The 21020-nt window shown below is 37.6% G+C and overlaps 1 protein-coding gene across 2 annotated transcripts in view; it reads right to left on the reverse strand.

The window, feature by feature from the left end:
- Positions 1-21020, reverse strand: part of LOC139135842 (plexin-A2-like) — a 110681-nt gene that overhangs the window by 13023 nt on the left and 76638 nt on the right. For both annotated transcript variants that reach the window (XM_070703592.1, XM_070703593.1), the window contains exons 13-26: positions 20507-20655; positions 20064-20184; positions 19529-19665; positions 18915-19085; positions 17791-17884; positions 17301-17549; positions 13270-13425; positions 11389-11626; positions 10917-11059; positions 10335-10525; positions 7491-7568; positions 3186-3399; positions 1582-1753; positions 468-571 (exon numbers count right to left, since the gene is read on the reverse strand). In XM_070703592.1, the coding sequence (XP_070559693.1) occupies positions 468-571; positions 1582-1753; positions 3186-3399; positions 7491-7568; positions 10335-10525; positions 10917-11059; positions 11389-11626; positions 13270-13425; positions 17301-17549; positions 17791-17884; positions 18915-19085; positions 19529-19665; positions 20064-20184; positions 20507-20655 (2217 nt within the window). The remainder of the gene's footprint in view (positions 1-467; positions 572-1581; positions 1754-3185; positions 3400-7490; positions 7569-10334; positions 10526-10916; positions 11060-11388; positions 11627-13269; positions 13426-17300; positions 17550-17790; positions 17885-18914; positions 19086-19528; positions 19666-20063; positions 20185-20506; positions 20656-21020) is intronic.

Here is a 21020-nt window from a genome sequence, read left to right on the forward strand (position 1 = left end):
AAGCTACATGCACATGTATGCCATAGTATTTTATCTTTGTACCAAGTTTAAAAGAAATCTGCCGAGGCATGTCCGAGATATCTGCGTGGACAAGCACATGGACACACGAACTCAAGCACGGAAACCAATTTATGGTCCCCCTGGACAACTAAAAATCTGTAAATTTGTTGAACTATGTTTCAGGAACACAATGACTGGTTGGTATGCAGCATGATGTCATCATTATTTAATAATGCATAATGTTTTCAAGAAACCCCACACACACATTGAAAAGATCTTTTATGCTATGACACTGTCAATGGTGAAGTATTTCCAGTGTTAAGATATTTAATGTTGCACTGACAATATGGTCCACCTTACAGTGATTTCACAAGTTTGGAAGTAGGCTGACTCACTGTGAAGGACTCTGAGACATAGTAAGAGTATGTAGATGTGAAAGCTAGTACTTGCTACAGTGGTATTTTTACCTTGTAATGCTCCAAAGTATTGACTCTCTTCCACTCGCCTTCAACCTTGGCAGTGACATCTTCATCTGCTAGGCTTAGTCTGCCACTGACTCCCTGCCGCCACTCTGTAACATGTCACAAGGACAGATGGTCATGAATTTTGATTTGAAAAAATAATAATATTTGGATAATTAATTTAATAATAATATTTGAATAAGGATGGGTGTGGATAGCCATCTTTTTCTAAAATACAAAATTGTGACAGTAAAAGGCATTTCAGTAATGTAATTACGGCAGTAGACAAAACCAGGAGTCACAATATCATTTCCGTGGGTAATTTTAAAATCACCTACACATAATCTTGCACCTTAGGAACTAGCATTTCTTGGTGGAAAACACGAGAACCTGCGTAAAATATCACATGACAGTTGCTATCCTCCTACTGTGAACTGCACTGACAAGTATTGGCAATGATAAATGATGCCAGTCTTGCTCAAAGGCCGATGAGATGAATGTACACTTGTGAATCACATTCCTGTCTCTTCTGTCAACATCCTCAGGCAAAATCTGATCAAATTCAACTTTTCCACCTGGGTAGTCTTTTGTTTTACGTGTGTCCCTAGACTTATGAACATTACTATGATGTGAGATAGTGAACAATGGTACAGTCGCTGCTGTCTTGTGATGTAGCGTGACCCCTATTGAATTAAAGGTCAGTGCTTGAAGCTACAATCAGCAGGCACCGCGACTTAGTAGGGTCAATGGTACTGCTCATATTACAAATTATTTGGAGATCTTTTCAGATCCAACCGTGCTAAGTGTCTTGAAATGTTTGACAATCATTGTTCAGCAAAATGATCATGGTATTTTCATAATCTCTGCATCAAAATGGACGTCTACCTTACACACCAGTCTCCATCCTTAGGGAGAAAGACAATGTCGACCTATTCCTCCAGGTGGTATTAATTGCCGATTGTAACTTATAAATATATTCTCATCCTTCAAAGTAGACGTGCTACAATTTTTTTTTCACTGGATATGAGTATGATAGTGTATCTGGAGAGTAAGGAAATATTTTGGTTTCTGGCTTTCGTAATTTATTATCTTTTGTAAAAACAATTCTGTGACTTTGTACCTAGGTCAACTTGTTCAACCCTGGGCCTTGTAGAGTATGGAGCATTTTTGTAGATAGCATCAAGGAATTTTTCTTTAACTTGGTTGATTGTGTCACAGTCCAGGGCTTTCACTTGAATGTACTGCTCTTCTTTGTCTTCAAATGGTGTGTCTGGATTCACAACATTTATTGTCTGCAAAAGATAGAAAAGCACACACGCCAGTGAGGAATTGCTGGTATTCCAAATGGTAGGTGTGTGTGTGTGGTGGGGGGGGGGGGGGTTAAATGGTAGAGGAAGGCAAATTGTAGGAGGTAAATGGTAGGAGTAGGAGGATGCAAATGGTAGAGAAAGGCACATGGTTATCCAGTTTGAGAGGTAAATGGCAATGGAGGCAAATGTTTGAGAGGGACGAATGGAAGGGCAAGCAAATATGATTAAGGAAGCAAATGGTTGAGAGAGGTAAATGGTATGGGAGGTAAATGGGAGGTTGGGGGAGGTAAATGGTATGGGAGGTAAATGGGAGGTTGGGGGAGGTAAATAGTATGGGAGGTAAATGGGAGGTTGGGGGAGGTAAATGGTATGGGAGGTAAATGGGAGGTTGGGGGAGGTAAATGGTATGGGAGGTAAATGGGAGGTTGGGGGAGGTAAATGGTATGGGAGGTAAATGGGAGGTGGGGGAGGTAAATAGTATGGGAGGTAAATGGGAGGTTGGGGGAGGTAAATGGTATGGAAGGTAAATGGGAGGTTGGGGGAGGTAAATGGTATGGGAGGTAAATGGGAGGTTGGGGGAGGTAAATGGTATGGGAGGTAAATGGTGGTGGAGGCAAATGGATGAGAAGTGAAAGGTAGAGGAGGCAAATTATGTGTGAGGCAAATTGGGCAGAAAGGCAATGGTTAAAAGGGTGAAAGATACCATTTGGGGCAGCAAATAGTATAGAGAGCAAATGGTACAGGGAGATAAAGTACGCTAAGGTAAGGGCGGCAAGGCAAGCAATGAGATGAGAAAGGCAATGGAAGGACAGCAGATGAGATGGATGGGAAATGAAACAAGGGTATTCAAGGGCTTCCAAAAGCAGTGTGAAGTACAGGTTACAGGTTGCTATATATAGAAGATTTGAGAAGACAAATGAAGGCACAGGAAGCGGAACTTCCAGGTTGGTTGAAGATACATTTCTCAATCAGTTCATTATTGTCTTCTCCTACAAAGCTGTATCATCAGTGACTTAAGCAAACCCACGACTTGTACTATTTTGCCATGACATTCTTGACGGCATCAAAGGCTGACAACAGTCATCCTTCCTGATAGCGATGGTCCAAGATCAATTTCAGTGAATATCATACAGGAAAGATGAGAAATGACATACAGACATCCTCTTTTGTAATAGGATGACATTGAGACGCAAGAAGAAGAGTATGTATGTATAGTGGATCTCACAACACAATTGACTTCATTTTTCAAAAAGGATGCCTTTCAGAACCAGCTATCTTTCCAATCAACTGTTAGTGTTAGTTTCCGCTCTGTGTACTCATGTATCTTAATAGTTTGAACATATCAAGAATTATCTTTTCTTATCCTCTTTCAACATGACATCAAAGGGTACAGTGAAGTAGTAAGAATACTCACGTATGTTCTATACTCAATCTGTTGCCTGATAAGTTTCTCTTCACTCAGTGAATACCTGGCTTCATGGGTGATCACATCAACTGGGCCCTTCTCAATCTGTTGCTTCAGGGCACGATACAACATGAACAGCGGGGTCCCAGCTGCCTCTCTCAGGAAGCTGTACAGCAGGAAGGTCAACCAGTTGGTCAACATCTTTTCAGCAATCGATTCCGTCCTGGAAGGAAACGAGTAAAAAATTCAGAATATTAAGGGAAGTTTGATACCTTTGGTTGTCTGACGCAGCAGAAAAGGGCATGGTCATCCAGTTTTCAAATCTCTGAATTACTGGATGTTAGGAGCAGCTCTGGACCGATAATATACATGTATCCATGAATCCCTCATTAGGAAAACCCCTCATTAGGAAAAACGGAAAATACACAATAGATCATTAACAGAAGAGTACGATATCATTAGTTGTTTCTCCTATAGTAAAGTGTATGCCTTGTTAACAATGTTGTCAACATGAAATACTGAAAAGCCCATGACATTATCCAACCTCATGGTAGAAAGATTCAGTTTTGCTTCTTCTTCAGCACACTGTCTAAACATGCATAAACAGTTTTTATTGTTTCCAGTCATTTGAAAAACCGGAAGGAAGCCCATCTCATTATCTTTGTCATATCTGATACTCTGCATCAATGTTCCCTCTAAGGTTTTGAGTGAGTGAGCAACTTAGGCTTCAGTGCCCGAAGGGCATGGCGGCCACAGGGGCAACTATGTTGCATCTTCTCTATATATGCTAATTAATCGAGTTACGTAAATCCAGTCACGTGGTCACAACATACCCGGAACGTGTACATGTACCATGTGTTGGTAGCAAGTGTGCTGCCAACGAGCACTACAACTCAAAATGCAGAAGCAAAATCAGCACTGAGATCACACATTTCACCCTGAGTTTTGATGTTTATTGTTGCCAAAACTAATACTGATCATAATGACTGAAACTAAAGTTGCATAAAACATGAAATTCCACAGCGAGCTGTCAGCAACACTGCACAATTAGCGTGCAAATAAGCGTAGCGGGAACACTGCTCTATGTCAAACTGAAGGCTAATGTGCAGCGTTTCAGTTGGCTAAAACTCATTCTTCTTATTGAATTATTTCCAAGTAGCCAATCAAGTGGAGAATAGCCCCTGTTTAAGACTCCTTATATTGCTGCAAATATTGATAAATCCAACAATCGGATTTGAGCTTCCCAGCTGCTGCACAAAGCCAGCAATCCGATGACTCTTGAGTGAATGAGAATGTTTGAGTTTTGTGCATTACTGCTGTCAATCTGATAGTTTGAGTGGAGTTTAAAGTGTACAATCACAGAACTTTAATAATAAGGAGTAGCACATGTTCAGAGAGTGTTCACTACTTCCAATACAACATTTTGACTATCAAAACACAGTTACACTAGCCCAGCGTGATCAAAAAGGTAAGAAAAAAAATTTACATTACTGTACACTTCACTGTAAATTTTAAATCCTCATTCTACCAGGCTCCATAAGACATACCATAGAAATAAATACCACTTGGGAGAAAGAGGATTAGTAATGGTTCCCTTCAAAAATAGCTATCAAAAGTGAAACCAAGAGAAACAAAATTACAATCGCCATATTGGATGGTACTTTAACATTTTTATCATATTTGTCTTTGCTGCATTGCAAATACCAAAAGAGACTGCAATCAACTACCAGTCTAAGGAATACTGTATAAGGCTTGAAAAGCACAATGGTTGAGCAAACAGTATCTGTCTATATAGATTGATCGACAATACCAATTCTAGACTAATACTTGATTCTGTTGAATCAAATTTCAAAAGTCCATATTTATATTGCAGGGTTCGATAGCCGTAAATGTCATGAGACTAGGGAAAGCAGACTTCATGGTGACATTTAGTGAATGTGTATAGTGATGATGAAAGGGCTTGCCTCTTTGGGGGTAAACAACATTTCACATGTTAATGAGTGATAGAGATTTCTTCAAAAACATAGTTCCAAAGTAATTCATTGTGTCGGTGCAATAAGGTAAACGCTCCAAATTTCTGTATTTGGTGGGAGTGCCAAAAAGAACTGATTTTGAGATAATTGTAGGCAAAATATAAATGTGAAACATGTTTGAATATCTATTCAACAATGGGTTATCTCAAAGATGTTACTTTGTTTTAAAGTCTGCATCAAGACAGATTTTGACTATTTTCCACATTTATTTGCTTATTTGAGTACCAGTCATTTATCCAACTGATTTGAACAAACATGTATCTAATTCTAAATACCACTAAGAACATTTCTACAAATTTCAAATTTATAAGGCTAATTTTCAATTGTAAACTTATATGGATAATTTGAAAAAATGTATCTGACTTCTGTAAGCAACATCATTAAAGCTGATGTTAAAGTCACAGAGAAAGTACTTTTTGAGTTTTTATCATTTTTAGTACCAATTTTGCGTATTTCCACATAAATATTCAACTTTATCGACAAAGCGTGTACATGTATAGACTTCACTGTTATTGTTGATATGTGAATTAAGTCCAGACTAAAATACAATGGTAATCTGTAACAGTGAGTTTTACACATACAGGTGTTATACAGGTGGTAGGCATTTCAAACTGATTGAAGGAGTAAAACAAGAACTTGTACTTGACATACAAAACAGCCATGGTGGAAAAATCATCCAAAGTTACCACTACAAATCTTTTAAACTTTTGCTAATTTCATGTTCAAGGAAACTTTCAACTTGGTAACGAGTAAAAATGAGCATCACCATCGCGACATTAGAGATTTATAACAATGGACCTAAAATTGACTGATATCTGAAATTCAAAATGGCTACTAGCCATACTGTAACTCTATTGAGAAAAGTGAAATTTCTGATTTTCAAAAAAGCAAAACAGTGACACCTTCATTTCCTCAAAAGTTTCAAAATGAATCCACATGAGCAGCAAACCATTACAGCATTGTAAGAAGGTAGGTGTCCAACTATCTCTTCCTGAGGCAGATTCAACCACCTTTATGGCTTTAATCCTTTCACCACCATGGTTTGGTCCAAACCCATTGTTATCAATGGTAAGTGTGGACCGCTATACAGGGAATTGGGGTGAAAGGTTAAAGTAGTATGCGCCTTGAAAGTGAAAGACTTAAACTTTTGCTCAAATTTTACTCAAGGTGTCTTTCAACCATTCTCATTCAAAATCAAGAATAAAAATTGGGGTCAACATGCAGATTTTGGTATTAGAGAAACAAATTAACTAAAATTTACCGATACTTGAAATTCGAAATGGCTGCTATCCCTGTGGACAAAATCTATGGACAAAAATACAATCTTTGAATTTTGAAACAGATGGTGAAAATTTTTCTTACATCAAGAGCTTTAAAATGAACCCCCCCCCCCCAAGTGGTAGATCAGAAAAGAATTGTAAAAGTTTAAGAGTCAGAGTCTGAATATCTGTCCCCAAGGCACATTCTAACAGCAATCAACCGCACCATCTTTGTGAAGTATACTTGCATGATTTTTCTCCGCTCTGTTTCAATTTTCTGTTTTGTTGCAATAGGAAAAGGGATAAGTTACCCTATGGTATATAATGTTATGAACAATCAATTTTTAAGAATTCTACCAGACTTCAAGTGAAAAAGACATTGCTGAGATCCATTGAAGATGCAGGCTGTTGAGGCTAGACACATTGCTGTGTGTGACTATCACACAATATCAATGACCAGAGAAACTTTTTACACAGAGACTTTTCTACAACTATGGAAACTTTTTGTGCAGCCTTCCATTTGACATTTAAAACTGTTACAACGAAACTGATTGACAACAAAAGGTTATCATAAAAGAGGTACGGAAATATCATACCCACGGGTAGGCAGCCAGATAAATGACAAAGCCAGCCCATGATAGTACACCAGCCAATTAAAATAATTGCTTCTCCAGATCAGTTTGATAGCACAAAAAAGCAGTGACTTCAGCAATTGCAGAAGCACTATCTGGCATTTCAAAAACAACCACATTAAATGCATCGAAATAAATACCAGTAGCATGATATTGGAAGATATTACAATCACCTATCCAATCACTCATTTCACTATCTATTGCAACTATCTCATTTTGTAAATGGACTAGGACAAAGCTGTGAGCTCTATTGGATTAACTGGGATGAACCTCCATTTCCTAATAAATTTCTCGGGGTATGGAACATTTTCATTGTCCTGGTTAAGACTTTATACACACACAAAAAGGAAATACAGATTCAAACATTCTTGAGTTGTAAAACCGACCTACCTTCTGAGTAGCAGCTTTGGATGACTCTTGCCTTCCAATGATTTATCAATGAGCTCTGCCAGAAGTGCTTTGAGAATCCTGTACAAAGAAAGGAACAGAGAAATGCATGGTGAATAAAATGAAATATTAATTAAAAGATAGAGATCACTTGATCAATGTACTCCTGGCATGATGCTGCATTTCTGAGACGTCCTTCAATGATGCGGAAGAGTGAGACACTTATCTTCTGAAGTGCTTAACCATGCCAGACACATTCACCTACTTTTCATAACAAAGGGAGGCGAATTCACGGGAACACTTCACACTCACTCAGAAGGCAACTCTGTCGTGACTGCGACAAAACACCGCTTACAAGCAAAAATACAGTACATGATGATGCTTGTAATATATCTGACAGATCTCACTTTAACCAGCCATGAAACTCAGTACTACTGCAGTATGCTAATCTACCAGGATGAAATCTTCACAGTCCCTAGCTAGCTGACACCTACAAGATTTACAAAACTAAGCTCACTGACACAAGACCTAAGATGTGCAAACAAATATGAAAACAAGTGGCCAAGAGGCTAATATAGCTCTCCTGTGATATTTTAGAGAATTTAATTAATCAGTGTGGCTGGTTTGTCAATTAATGGAATACTGATGAACATGGGACATATTGTAATATCTGAAGCAAATTTCTGAATATATGTTGTAAATTGTTTTTGGCGATTTGTTTGTTATATATATGTGACTGGTGTTACCATATCAGTTTCAAAGTCTTATCCCTATATTACTATGAAATGGCTAAGTAAAATGACATAGTTAATGATATTAGCCTCTCTGAATGGTTCAACAACCTTGTTGAATAGCGCCCTCACAGGGTGAAATGGCAGAAATGTCCTATGCCAGATATTGACAGGAAAAAGTGTTCAATGTGGAGAATAGCTGTAATAACAGTCTCCTCGTTCTTATGACAGTCTTTGAGTCAAATTATATCATGCAGACTGTACTGGAAAGTGGGTAAGTTTGTTTGGGTGTTGATTGAGCCTTCTCTACACATTTGAATAGCAACGAAAAGGGTGGGGGTGAAGTCAGAAGGCTGTGGTAGGGGTAATTCAGCAAATTTGTGTGGCGAGATTGGACACCTATGTAGCTCATAAGGAAAGCAAACAATTTTTAGGAGTAAAGTTCATTTTGAAAGATTATGAAAGAGTTATTTCTTTGAGAAATGATATGGATACAAATGAAGCAAGAACTATTGTAATATGGATATATTTACTGATACCGGAAATGAAATTTTAGCAAGCATTGAAGCGGATGTGAAGAAAATAGCCTATGGTCTGAGATGAGTTTAAAACCTGCTTGTCACTTATGGGTGTTGCAAAAAGCAAGAATTTGATGAGCTGTTCTCAAAGATTTGTACGGTAAAGCTCCATGTCGCTGACTGCAGAGCTAAAAACAGGCCAGGTGGTAAAATAATGAGAATGTGCATCACTCACAGTATTTTAGTCTGTGTTCATGTACAACAATTATTGCAATTGGCCTGTCTGGCCATTGATACGAACGCCCACACTAATCATTAAACCAATTAACTTGTTTCAAACCAGTGGTGTGCAGCGTTAACTGACGTCTGTTTCCTGTTGATTGTTCTGACAGCACAAGTCTAGACATTCAAGCTGATATTATCAGTTTCAAAAGGGCTCTGGTGTTGATTTTTTTAGTAGACCCTGTGTTCTGGTGTTGATTTTTATTGGACCCCCTGTTCTGGTATTGATTTTTATTGGACCCCCTGTTCTGGTGTTGATTTTCATTGGACGCCCTGTTCTGGTGTTGATTTTCATTGGACGCCCTGTTCTGTTGTTGATTTTCATTGGACGCCCTGTTCTGGTGTTGATTTTTATTGGACGCCCTGTTCTGGTGTTGATTTTTATTGGACCCCCTGTTCTGGTGTTGATTTTTATTGGACAACCTCTTCTGGTGTTGATTTTTATTGGACCCCCTGTTCTGGTGTTGATTTTTATTGGACAACCTTTTCTGGTGTTGATTTTCATTGGACGCCCTGTTCTGGTGTTGATTTTTATTGGATGCCCTGTTCTGGTGTTGATTTTTATTGGACCCCCTGTTCTGGTGTTGATTTTTATTGGACGCCCTGTTCTGGTGTTGATTTTATTGGACCCCCTGTTCTGGTGTTGATTTTTATTGGACAACCTTTTCTGGTGTTGATTTTTATTGGACCCCCTGTTCTGGTGTTGATTTTTATTGAAAACCTTTTCTGGTGTTGATTTTCATTGGACGCCCTGTTCTGGTGTTGATTTTTATTGGACCCCCTGTTCTGGTATTGATTTTTATTGGACAACCTTTTCTGGTGTTGATTTTCATTGGATGCCCTGTTCTGGTGCTGATTTTCATTGGACGCCCTTTTCTGGTGTTGATTTTCATTGGACGCCCTGTTCTGGTGTTGATTTTCATTGGACGCCCTGTTCTGTTGTTGATTTTCATTGGACGCCCTGTTCTGGTATTGATTTTTATTGAAACCCGTGACAGTGAAAAGTGATTGGTACGGGCAATTTAAATCTTGTTCTTATCAGTTGTATGACGGTTGTATTGTGTGTTTGCCTTTTTTAGCTACTTGGCATCTTGTTAAAAGATATGTGGAGGGAGGCCCACAAAAAATTCAGCACTCGATACTTGCATGGAAAAGTTCTAAATCACTGCATAGCTGAAAATTTCAAATTAAGACAGCAGGCATGGTGAAATGTTACGACAGTTGTGATGGAATTCTTTGTTTGACAACAGAAATGAATGTTCCAGCTACATGTTAAAATGAAGGACACAATGCTTTTTGAGAAATGTGACACTCACTCTGTGGCATACTCCATTCTACCCTGCAGTGCTACCATGATCAGCGATGCAACATTGACTCTGTCTCGCATGCTGAAGTTTTTCTGACTTTCAAGAGTTCTGATGAAAGTCATCAGGAACGTCTTGTTGTTGATCAGTTTGCCAAACTCACGCAGACCTTTCTCCACAGTGCTCCTCTTCATTCCTTTGACCTATGGGAAGGAAATGACATTCTCCACTTCATTTTGTTCACACCTTCATCAGGAATTCAAACGCACAAATATTACTCTTCAAATATTCAAGGAAGAGCATAAAGACCTGTAAACAACTCCAAATATAAGGATATTTCTGCGTGATGTTGACCATCTTAGACAAATGCTTCACAAGGCCTTGATCATCATTGATTGATCTTGCATGGATAGCTTACGTTCCTTCTCTTACTGGAATAAGTTCTCACGGATAGGAAATCATACTGGGTGAAGAAAGTAGTTGTACGGGGAATGTAACACATTAAATATACCAACATCAGCAAAGTGAAGTTTCACAGAACCTAAAATTAGGATATCTCCCGGTTCTTCCTGACAGAAAAGTTGCAGATCTTACCTCAAGTTCTCTGAGCACTGGATGATCCTCTTGGCCTGGGAAGAGTACTCTCATTGCATAGGTTCTGTAGTCCAGGAATGGGTTTCCAACGCCTTCTTCATCGGTTGTCATATCTGTCATTTCAGTCTGTAACTCAGCAAAAGCTGTGGAAGAACCACAATGTGGGATGAAATGTGAGGCAAGTACCCTATTCACAGTATCCTGCCCATTTAAGAGGTATCTGAGTGTTATATGCTACACACATAAGGCCATCACACCTATACACATAGAATACAAAGCAATTATGTCTTCCTAGACAAAAAATATTACACCACTGTGCATTGCTAGAGGATAATGCTGGCACATTAAAAAAATTTTCTGATTTTGCGCATGGAAATCTACCATTTTAAATGAGCTGGTAGAGTGAAAGGTTGAAAAGCTCAATGGGAGGGGTACCTTTCTGGAGCAATGCATATATAAACTTTCAATTTACCTTCTTTACATTCCTTGGCCACTCTAACTTCCAGCATATCCAGCTGGATTTGCAACTTTTTGACATGCTTGCTTCTTTCCTTGGATTTGCGTTTACAGATGACCAGGATAACAATGATGACGAGCACGCAGAGAGCAGCACCAGCAGCAATGCCGGCGATGGCTGGAGTGGTCAGTGCTGGGCCCGAGGAGGCATACTTCAACACTCCAATGCTGACGTTCACATTGCCATGGTAAATCTACATTAAAATTACATAAGTAAAACAAAAAAGAAAACTTAAAAGTCTGATTTTGTTTTGGTTTAAAAGAGTAAGGCAATCAATGAACTGTGAGAAAAGCTGGTATCTTACAGGATAAAAATAGTAGGCTTCACCTACAAGTGCAATATAGTGATAAGATCAGAATTACAATATCACATGGTTCACATGATATCAATAATAGAATTAAACTGTTACTATAGTGGCTTGCACCTCAGAGACAGATATCCACACTCTAACATTTTTACAATACTTTGCTGATATGCTACTTGTGTGAACTTATGTCAAAGGTTGTGAAGTAAGGAATTTTTCACTACCTTAAATTTTGTGAAAATAGAAATTTCATTTTCACAATCACGTTTACATAGAGATAGTGGCCACTTTGAATTTCACACATTGGGTTGCCCTGGGTACTATAATTTACTCACTGACCCCTGCATTCCACTCTCAATTTTGATAGGAAATAGTTAAAGGATTTCCTTACGAAAATTTACATTAATTTTAAATGTTTTAGTTTTGAGGTACATATTACCTTAAAGAGGCACCCCACTTGGTAACATTTTTAAAACACATTTTTTAATGCCAACGGTCGATATTTGACGTGGCGACTCAGCGCGGATCGCGAGATATCGATAAAAACATGTCATTTCCCGAGCGTATTTTTCACATCCCGAAGTTTTACGATCGTTTCTGGTTATGACCCGAAATCCCCCGAAAGTGTGTTGTTGTGCTGATTGACGATATTCTAAGGAGTCCAAAAACGTTCGAATGACGCAATTAATTTACCTCCTACTGCGATGACTTTATATACATCATTATCAATGCCTTTACCTCTGGTAATTCTTTTTTAAAAAAACTTCTCCTCAGTTTTTGTCGTTTTCATTATTCTCAATCAGTTGTATTAAATTTTTAAACAATACCACATAGATGTCAGTTTTTACATGTAAAATATTAGTTGCCTCTGATGACTACATTTTGTCGTCTGCCACACAGTTACGCGTGGTTCGATATATAGCGGCCGCCGCGTGTGGTATGCGCCCTACCACGCGGCGGCCACTATGCATACTATGTATCAACCGCACCTATCTGTGCTAGTCACCTATGCGAATTCTGGTGGAATCAGCAAACTTTGTTTTTCGTTTTTTTTGCCAGTCAGTAGGACTCGGCTTTCTCTCATGGGACATGACCGCTTACCTACGCGAGTGGTACTGCTGTGGCATACAGCAGCGTCAGCGTAGACTCGTACTCCATAGCTTAGTTGACAATGGCCCCAGTGTCGAACGTTCTATGTTCGGAAGCTGAATTCAGGTGGGCCACCGGAATTCAAACTTTAACTTTTTTAGGACATGTTTTTGTCGATATCTCGCGATCAGCGCGTAGTCGCCATGTCAATATCGACCGTTGGCATTAAAAAAAATGTGTTTTAAAAATGTTACCAAATGGGAGTGCCTCTTTAAGGCTAAGAATAAATTTTGTAATGAACAGTGTACAACATGTTTCTTAGTTTTTGCAGTTTTAACAAAATATGTATCACCAGACAGATTTGAAGGCATCTGTATTTCTTCATAACAAAACAAAAGTGAAGGAGTGTGACAGCAACGTTTCATAATCCTGCAGAAACTCACCGTGACTTCCAGTCCTTTCTCTTCGCTGTCACCTTTAGGTCTTTCTGGTGGACTACATGTCAATTGATTCCATGCCAGAGATGTCACCTCGCAGAATTCGTCACCAATTTTCACAATTACATCAACCTCATTAGATGCAAGATTCAAGTTTTCACCCTGAAGATAGGTACATATGTAGAGAGAGAAAAAAATGGTAAGGAAATTGATCATTGAAGCAGTGAAAGACTACATACAATGTCAATATATAGTCACCAGTTTCCTCTCTCATATTTCCCATTTATCCAACAAGACTTTTACATCATATCATCAAGTTTCAAATTAGGTATTGATGGGTAATCTCAGTTTGATGATTCATTGAAACATACCAGGGACTGTTCTCATAATATGAAATGAGTTTAGCTGCAAGCTGAATTTCCAATATGTATGTATGTGTCATCTACACACATAGAAAACTGGTTCATGAGTACAAACTTCTAGATATTTCATGGTCACAGTATCTGCCACACAAAGGGACTTTTAGCATGATTATGAACACGGCGCCTCAATATTTCTTATGGCAAAGTGGAACTTACTGTGGGAATCAAACTACACACAAACAGGCTAATGTTATTCGACATGTTCACTGCAAGTTTCATGTTATGTCTTCATTTGCAGTAAAAAAGTCTGTGTAGGTTGTCACTTAAGTCTATTTTCATGCGAGTGTCACTTTCATAGCTTTGTCTCTTGTCAATTCTGGCATATACAAGTTGACAGCTAGTGTAGGATGTACTGTAATCACAGAGTCTGGGGACACCTACAATGAGCTTAGATAGATAATACTAGGTTCAATTGCACAAAATACTTGTAAAAACCTTTCAGTGCTATAATTATTCCGATCAAAATCTTGGTGCAACATTTTGACAATTATTATGACTTTTCTGTTATGATATTGGTAATTTTGGATCACATGGACACATCTTTTCATTGACTTCAGTTTTTGATCAAATTTAGTTTAGTAAACATAGGGCCAAAGTCCCTGAAGCTACTATAGACATGGATACAAAATTAAGTATTTCCTGACTGTATGAAATTATCTCACTAAGGTCATCCTTGGGACCTGTAAACCAAATATTAAAGCTGTCTGACCAGCGGTTTTGAAAAAACAAGCGACTCAACAGTTGACAGAGCTCTGCTGTGTTATGTAGAAAATAACCTTTTGTGACACATGTATTGATGAAGAAGGTTCATTTCAGGATGGGACCAAAAATGGAAAAAAAATTCCCTAAAAATACAGATTTGCATATTTCATCACAATTTTAACAAATCTAAGTTGGGTTATCCCTAGGGACCTGTATACCAAATAACAAAGCTGTCTGACCAGTGGTTATGAAGAAGAAGATTTTTTACCAAAAACGCCTTTTTTGGTGCTAATTTGCATATTTTCAACAATATCAAAAATTAATAAAAAGTTTCTCAAAATCATATATTTTATCCACACAACAAATATCAAATCAGTAAGTACTGCAGTTCTCAAGATATTTGAGTGGACGGACGCCTCACAAACGGACATACATACATACATACATACATACATACATACTGACAATGCACGCCGGACAGATACCCATCCCAATAGCTTCTATGGACTATATTAGTCTATAGTAGCTAATAAAGGAGAGTTAATTACATTCTAATTAAAGTAAACAAGACTTGCTTAAATCAAGATTTTCATCATAAAAAAACAGCATATCTGTCAGGTTAAAAAGAATCTTAAGCTGGTTATCTTTTTATCAGTATTTTCATCCTATTAACCAAGCACATTTTAACTTTCAAATTAACATTGTAAGTAAGTTCTGTTGAATAAGTTGAGACTGTAGTACTCAGAGAAAGCACACTGAAGAGACAAATGTTTGAAACTTAAGAAGTTCAAGGTCATCAAAAGCATCATGTAACACTTTCATTGCACTGTTTACACAGATTGCATAATTGCTATAAATAGCACATGAGGAATCTTACAGCCCAGCTTTACCATAAAAACCCTATCACTTTGACCACTCTTTTAATTGACCACTCTATTTTTTTCCTCAAAAAGTAATTTTATTTTATCCTTACCAAGTCAACCATAAATGGAAATTAGAACTTTCTCTATCTCTATTTATTTGACCACCCTATCACGACAACAACTATTTTGAGCAATTTCTGTTAGATAACATATAGGGCACAATAAATGACAGTTCAGAATATGTCAAAGTTGGGATTCAGGAAAGTTACCTTCACATGTTTTAATCCTCCAAGATGGTAAGCATTTCACTATGAACTGTCAAAAAATGTTGAACTTTCTGATAATGCTACACTAAAATTCTTTTGGCTTTGATGATTTCCTAATTAATTCAATTATTTAAAATCATATTAATTTTTTTTCTGGGTGAATTGATAGGGTTTATACAGTACAAGAATTACATACAATCTAAGTCAAATTTTGATCACAAATGACATAAAATATTCCTTAAAAATACAGATTTGCATATTTCATCACAATTTGAACAAATCTAAGTTGGGTTGTCCTTAGGGACCTGTATACCAAATAACAAAGCTGTCTGACCAGCGGTTATGAAGAAGATTTTTACCAAAAAACGCCTTTTTTTGCATTAATTTGCCTATTTTCAACAATATCAAAAAATTAAAAAAAACAGTTTCTCAAAATCATATTTTTCATCTACACAACAAATATCAAATCAGTAAGTACTGCAGTTCTCAAGATATTTGAGTGGACCGACGCCTCACAAACGGACATACATACATATATACATACATACATACATACATACATACATACATACAGACTGACGCCGGATGGATACCCATCCCAATAGCTTCTATAGACTATAGTCTATAGTAGCTAAAAACCTGAAAGAGTTGTCTTGATCTTAAGAAAAAATTGTCAGTGTTTTATTTTATAAAAGCGACAAAAGTTGACTTTGGCACTCAAAAGGTAAAATATATGGCAGCATTAAAATGTAACTGCGATAACTGTGGCATAAGGCTTACAATATGGTCTCTGACCAAATAAGTGTTACTACTGGGTAGTACAGTTTATTGCAGTTGACAGCGACTGTGGTACTTCAACTCAAAACTGTATATCTGAAAGGGGATTTCCGAACAAAGATTTCAGCTTATATTTATTGCGCAGTAGACCTCCAACCTTCCATGTTAGCAGTAATGTTGAAAGAAGTAGTACTGTACTCAATATGTCAAAAACCATAGCCATTTCATTGCTGGTTATTTAAATCAAATCATACCATATTGGCCCATGTGATACATGTACAAGTTTGTGTGAGAAATCAAGCCACAACATGTTCACTAAATATTGAATTCATGTTTTGAAAATTGGAGACACATCCTGCTCTTGATGAAGGGTATCTCTGATTACTGCAAATGAACAGCTTGTACTGTTTGCTACACTGGAAGAGCTATTATCAAGGCAATACTCTACCCTCAAAAGAAGGAAATTTAAAGCCCTGCCTCTTGCACCTGTTTTGTAATTATGTGAAAACTATCCAGTTTTAGCAAATCATTTACCTAGGGTGAGGTAAACACCCTGTAGATTTCCTTCCCCTGCAGAATGTATCCTTTCAGCAGACCCCATGTTGAATGTATTATCAAACTTTCTACTTCTAGCTGTAAAGTGGTACATACATTTATGTAGATGTGCCAAAAAAGACCTTTCATTTTACCTTTTCAGACCATTCGTAAGCAACACACAAACAATTGAATTGTGCATAGCTAAACGTAAGGGTAATTGTCAGAAAACATGAAAACAAAATGGGGTGAAATTCTCCAACTTCTTGACCAATAACCAGACCGAAATTCATACCTAGAATATTTTATTAGAAATGTACTTTTACTTTTCTAGAGATGTTGAAACTTCAGTATTAGAAATGACTGCAATAAAAGAACATTAAATACAAAAAACCCTGCCTCTAAGTGAGGTATCTCTAAGTCTAACTGTTTGCTTTTCTACCTTCACTACTTAAAACACAGAGTATACTCACAGCAATCACAAGAGGCTCTTTGCCAGCACCAGCATAAACTTTGACTCCATCTTCAAAATCTATGTATTTAGGATTGGGATAATAGAAAAATGGTTCTAAACTGTCCCTAAGGTGAGTTGTATTGGCAACACTGTCCATGATGAAGCCAAAATCACACTCATACGGCTCTTCAGCAGTAGGTTGGATGCCACTGGCAGATACATCTGGAGTGTAACATTCCATCAGTGTTGAGGATTTCAAAGTACATTCCTGAAAGGTTGAACACAGAACGTTCTATTATTGAAGAGGTTCATGGGATGACATATAGTATGACAGCAGAGTGGAGGAGTAATATATTCAATCAGCACTTTTATTGTCATATCCTAGCTTAAAGTGTTTTACAAGTTGCATTTGTTGACGTCTGTATCTTCTGTGATCTGGTTGGTCATTGTCTAGGCACTCCTTCATATCATATTTACGGAGTGATTTACCTTGATTGATAAATACTTACTGCGTCGTAATATCTGCCTTTAATATAGACCCTCATTATTCTTGTGTGTACAATGTCAAGATTTCCTCCTGTGACTTCAATTTTACTGCCACCACTGAAATTAAAAGGAAATAAAAAATAAAATATCACGGCGCGCTGATGACAGACAAAGGCTTGTTTTGTCTGCAGATGCTTTTGGTCAGAAAAGGTGCAAAATAAACTGAGAATAGTTGAACATCTTTTGCAAAGAGGGGACTGCACTTACAAAGAGTATATCTTCACATACAGGCACAGAGTGAGCTGGACTTGAAGGCAGAATGTGCCTTGGGGAAAGATATTCGGACTTTCACATGTTTACAATTCTGTTTTGATCTATGACTTGTTAAGGCTCATTTTAAAGCTTGTGGAGTAAGAAAAGTTTCACCGTCTCATTTTTTCAAAGACGGTAAATTTTATTTTCCCCATTATGTTAACACAGAGATAGCAGCCATTTTGAATTTCAGATATCAGTAAATGTCAGGTAATTTGTTTCACTAGTACAAAACTTTGCTTGGTTACCCCTGATTTTTATTCTTGATTTAGTTAGAGAACTGTTCAACGTTTCATTGAGGAAAGTCTGAGCAAAAGTTAAAGTGTTAAACTTTTAGGCTCGAGGCGTATGCTACCTATAGGGCACTTGCGGTACTTTTCAGGCCTGTAAAGGTATTGTGGTCTTTGTATAGCACCACAAAAAAGTTGAAATGAAGAGAGTTTAGCAGCTGGCACTTTGATATCTATCAGATATGACAATGAACCAGATAAAGTCCGACAAGAGACAATTTTGGTGAAGGTACGCTGCAACAGTTATAACCAAAGGGACTTCTAATACGATAATGGGAACATTTTTACCAGAAAATGAAAACGGTTTTACTGTATTAACAAACAAACTGAATTGGCATTGGACACCTTGTAACTTGTATTTATTAACCCTTTCACCCCCATCTCCCTGTCTAGAGGTCCAACTTTGCCATAGAACACAATAGGATTGGTTCAAACCACTGCGGTGAAAGGGCTGAGTCTTCACTTTTCAAAGTGTAATAGGAGTGTCATGCATAGTGACATTGATTGGCTTTGCATATGCGACAGTACAGCATCAACATCTTTACCTGACAAAGGCTTCATATCTTGACAACTGTTGTATCACTGGGTCTGCCATGTACCGATAGATTGCATCAGTGTTAGTTTTGGCCACGCCATCAAACGTTACTGTAACTCCACCACTTGGAAAGCTTGAATCTGATGCCGATGTGACACATGTAATTGCATCAAAGGACGACCTGTCAAACAGGAATATCATCATACAAAGTATTGGAGGGTGAGAAAAGAGAGCAGGTTTAGCTATCCTTTAAATCTTAAATCCCTGTAGTTGTACTAAACCATTGTACGTACCATTTATTGCACATTATATCTCCTTGAGAGTAATTGTTTGAAACAACTTTCGGTTTCATGTGCTGTGTCACGTTAACTGTGAAGATTTCACTTATACAAGATAACAACAACTCTCTCTAGCAATAATTTATTGCACATGACACCAGACCTATCAGATGCCATGTACATTAAAACTGAATGTACATGAACAAAATGAAACCCTATAAGTCTCAAATGCTAGTCACATCAAGTGAAGACTTTATCATGTCATTTTCATCAAGTTACTGGTAACAAGCATGTCTACATGATTGCACACTTTGCAGATAACTTAACTGTTACTTTGTCCACTTACTCGGTAATATGGCAGGGATATCCTGCCACAGTTGCTGTAATAACACTTCCTGCATTCAGATTTTCTCCAGATATCGTCACTATGGTTCCACCAGATTGCGGACCTTTCTCAGGAGTGAGACCATCAATTTTGGACACCTACAAAACAGCAGATATGGTCACAGTTGTGAAAACTCTCTCTCTGCCAGAACAAATCAGAATTTTTCAGTTTTGGAACATGTCCCCATCATTGCCAAGGATGTTCTGAGACATTACAACCACAGGAGAGCAACGATTCATTAATCAGGGCTTGAATGAGAGAATCATATTGAGATTGCATGATACTGAATGGCAATGCTGCTCAAGATGATCACTGTGGTATGACCACTTCAATTCTTGGACGAGAGTATCAAGTTGACATGACTGTGATCAACGTTATGAGAAAATTTCAGACATAAAGATGAAACATATCATAAGAGTGATAATTTAAGAAATGCTTGACAAAGGAAATTAGTGTGGCTACAGAGGGCGCTCTGCATATTTTAGATAAAGCTTACCACATAGCTGAAGTCTTCAGTGGAAGTTCCAGTGTAAGTGACCTGATCTCCTGTGTCTCCAATTGTAATCTGGACCTTCCCAGAATTCTCTGAACCACTAGGACTGGTCACACACTGAACTCTGCAAATACAATTAAGGTGACAGAGTGCACAAAAACAGTTTAAATCTTCCTTAAAGTTATGTGGAGTGGATTGTGATGTTCTGAAAATGTTCCAATAGAATACTGTTGTCATGTATATCACTGTAATACAGGAGACTTTCATTCAAAATAATACGAAACGCAAGCAAAACAATGTTAGATGTAACAAAGAATTCCAGTGTACATCTGCATTTAAAAGTTGCATGAAAGTATTGTCAATCTTCCAAAAACATCAAAAACATTCCAGAACTTCAATTTCAGATAACTTAGGTAACATTATGATCCTTGATTATTACAACTTACTGCTCAGCTATTTTGTATCCACTAGATACTGGAATACATGGAAAGCCAACAACCATAACTTCTTTCACATTGGATGCATTCTTGCCAAGGTTATAGCCCCTGATTGTCAAAGTGGTACCGCCCTCTATAGGTCCAGCCATTGGCTTCATCTGAAACAAAGTATGTTTAAGAGTAGTGTTTCACCTGATCATACTTGTAGCAACATTCTGTTTCAAAATAAAGCTTGTGTATTCTTAATTCACATATAATTCGTAGATAAGACACATAAGGTCCTAACCCTGACATCACATTTTTTAATACTCAGAACACATTATTCATGCCTACTTATCTGTACTAAAAGCAAATATTGATATCTTTTGCATCCTATAATATCTGGATACTTGTAATGAATCCATGCAATGCATTCAGTTTTCTGTTGTGTCTCCCACCACTTCTTGACTGGACTTGATTAAAGTCATCAGACTTTATTATCACATGTCTGTACTCTGAAACCATTCACAAAATTAAGTTCAGA

Source organism: Ptychodera flava, chromosome 6 (assembly GCF_041260155.1).
Source record: "Ptychodera flava strain L36383 chromosome 6, AS_Pfla_20210202, whole genome shotgun sequence".
Taxonomy (NCBI): domain Eukaryota; kingdom Metazoa; phylum Hemichordata; class Enteropneusta; family Ptychoderidae; genus Ptychodera; species Ptychodera flava.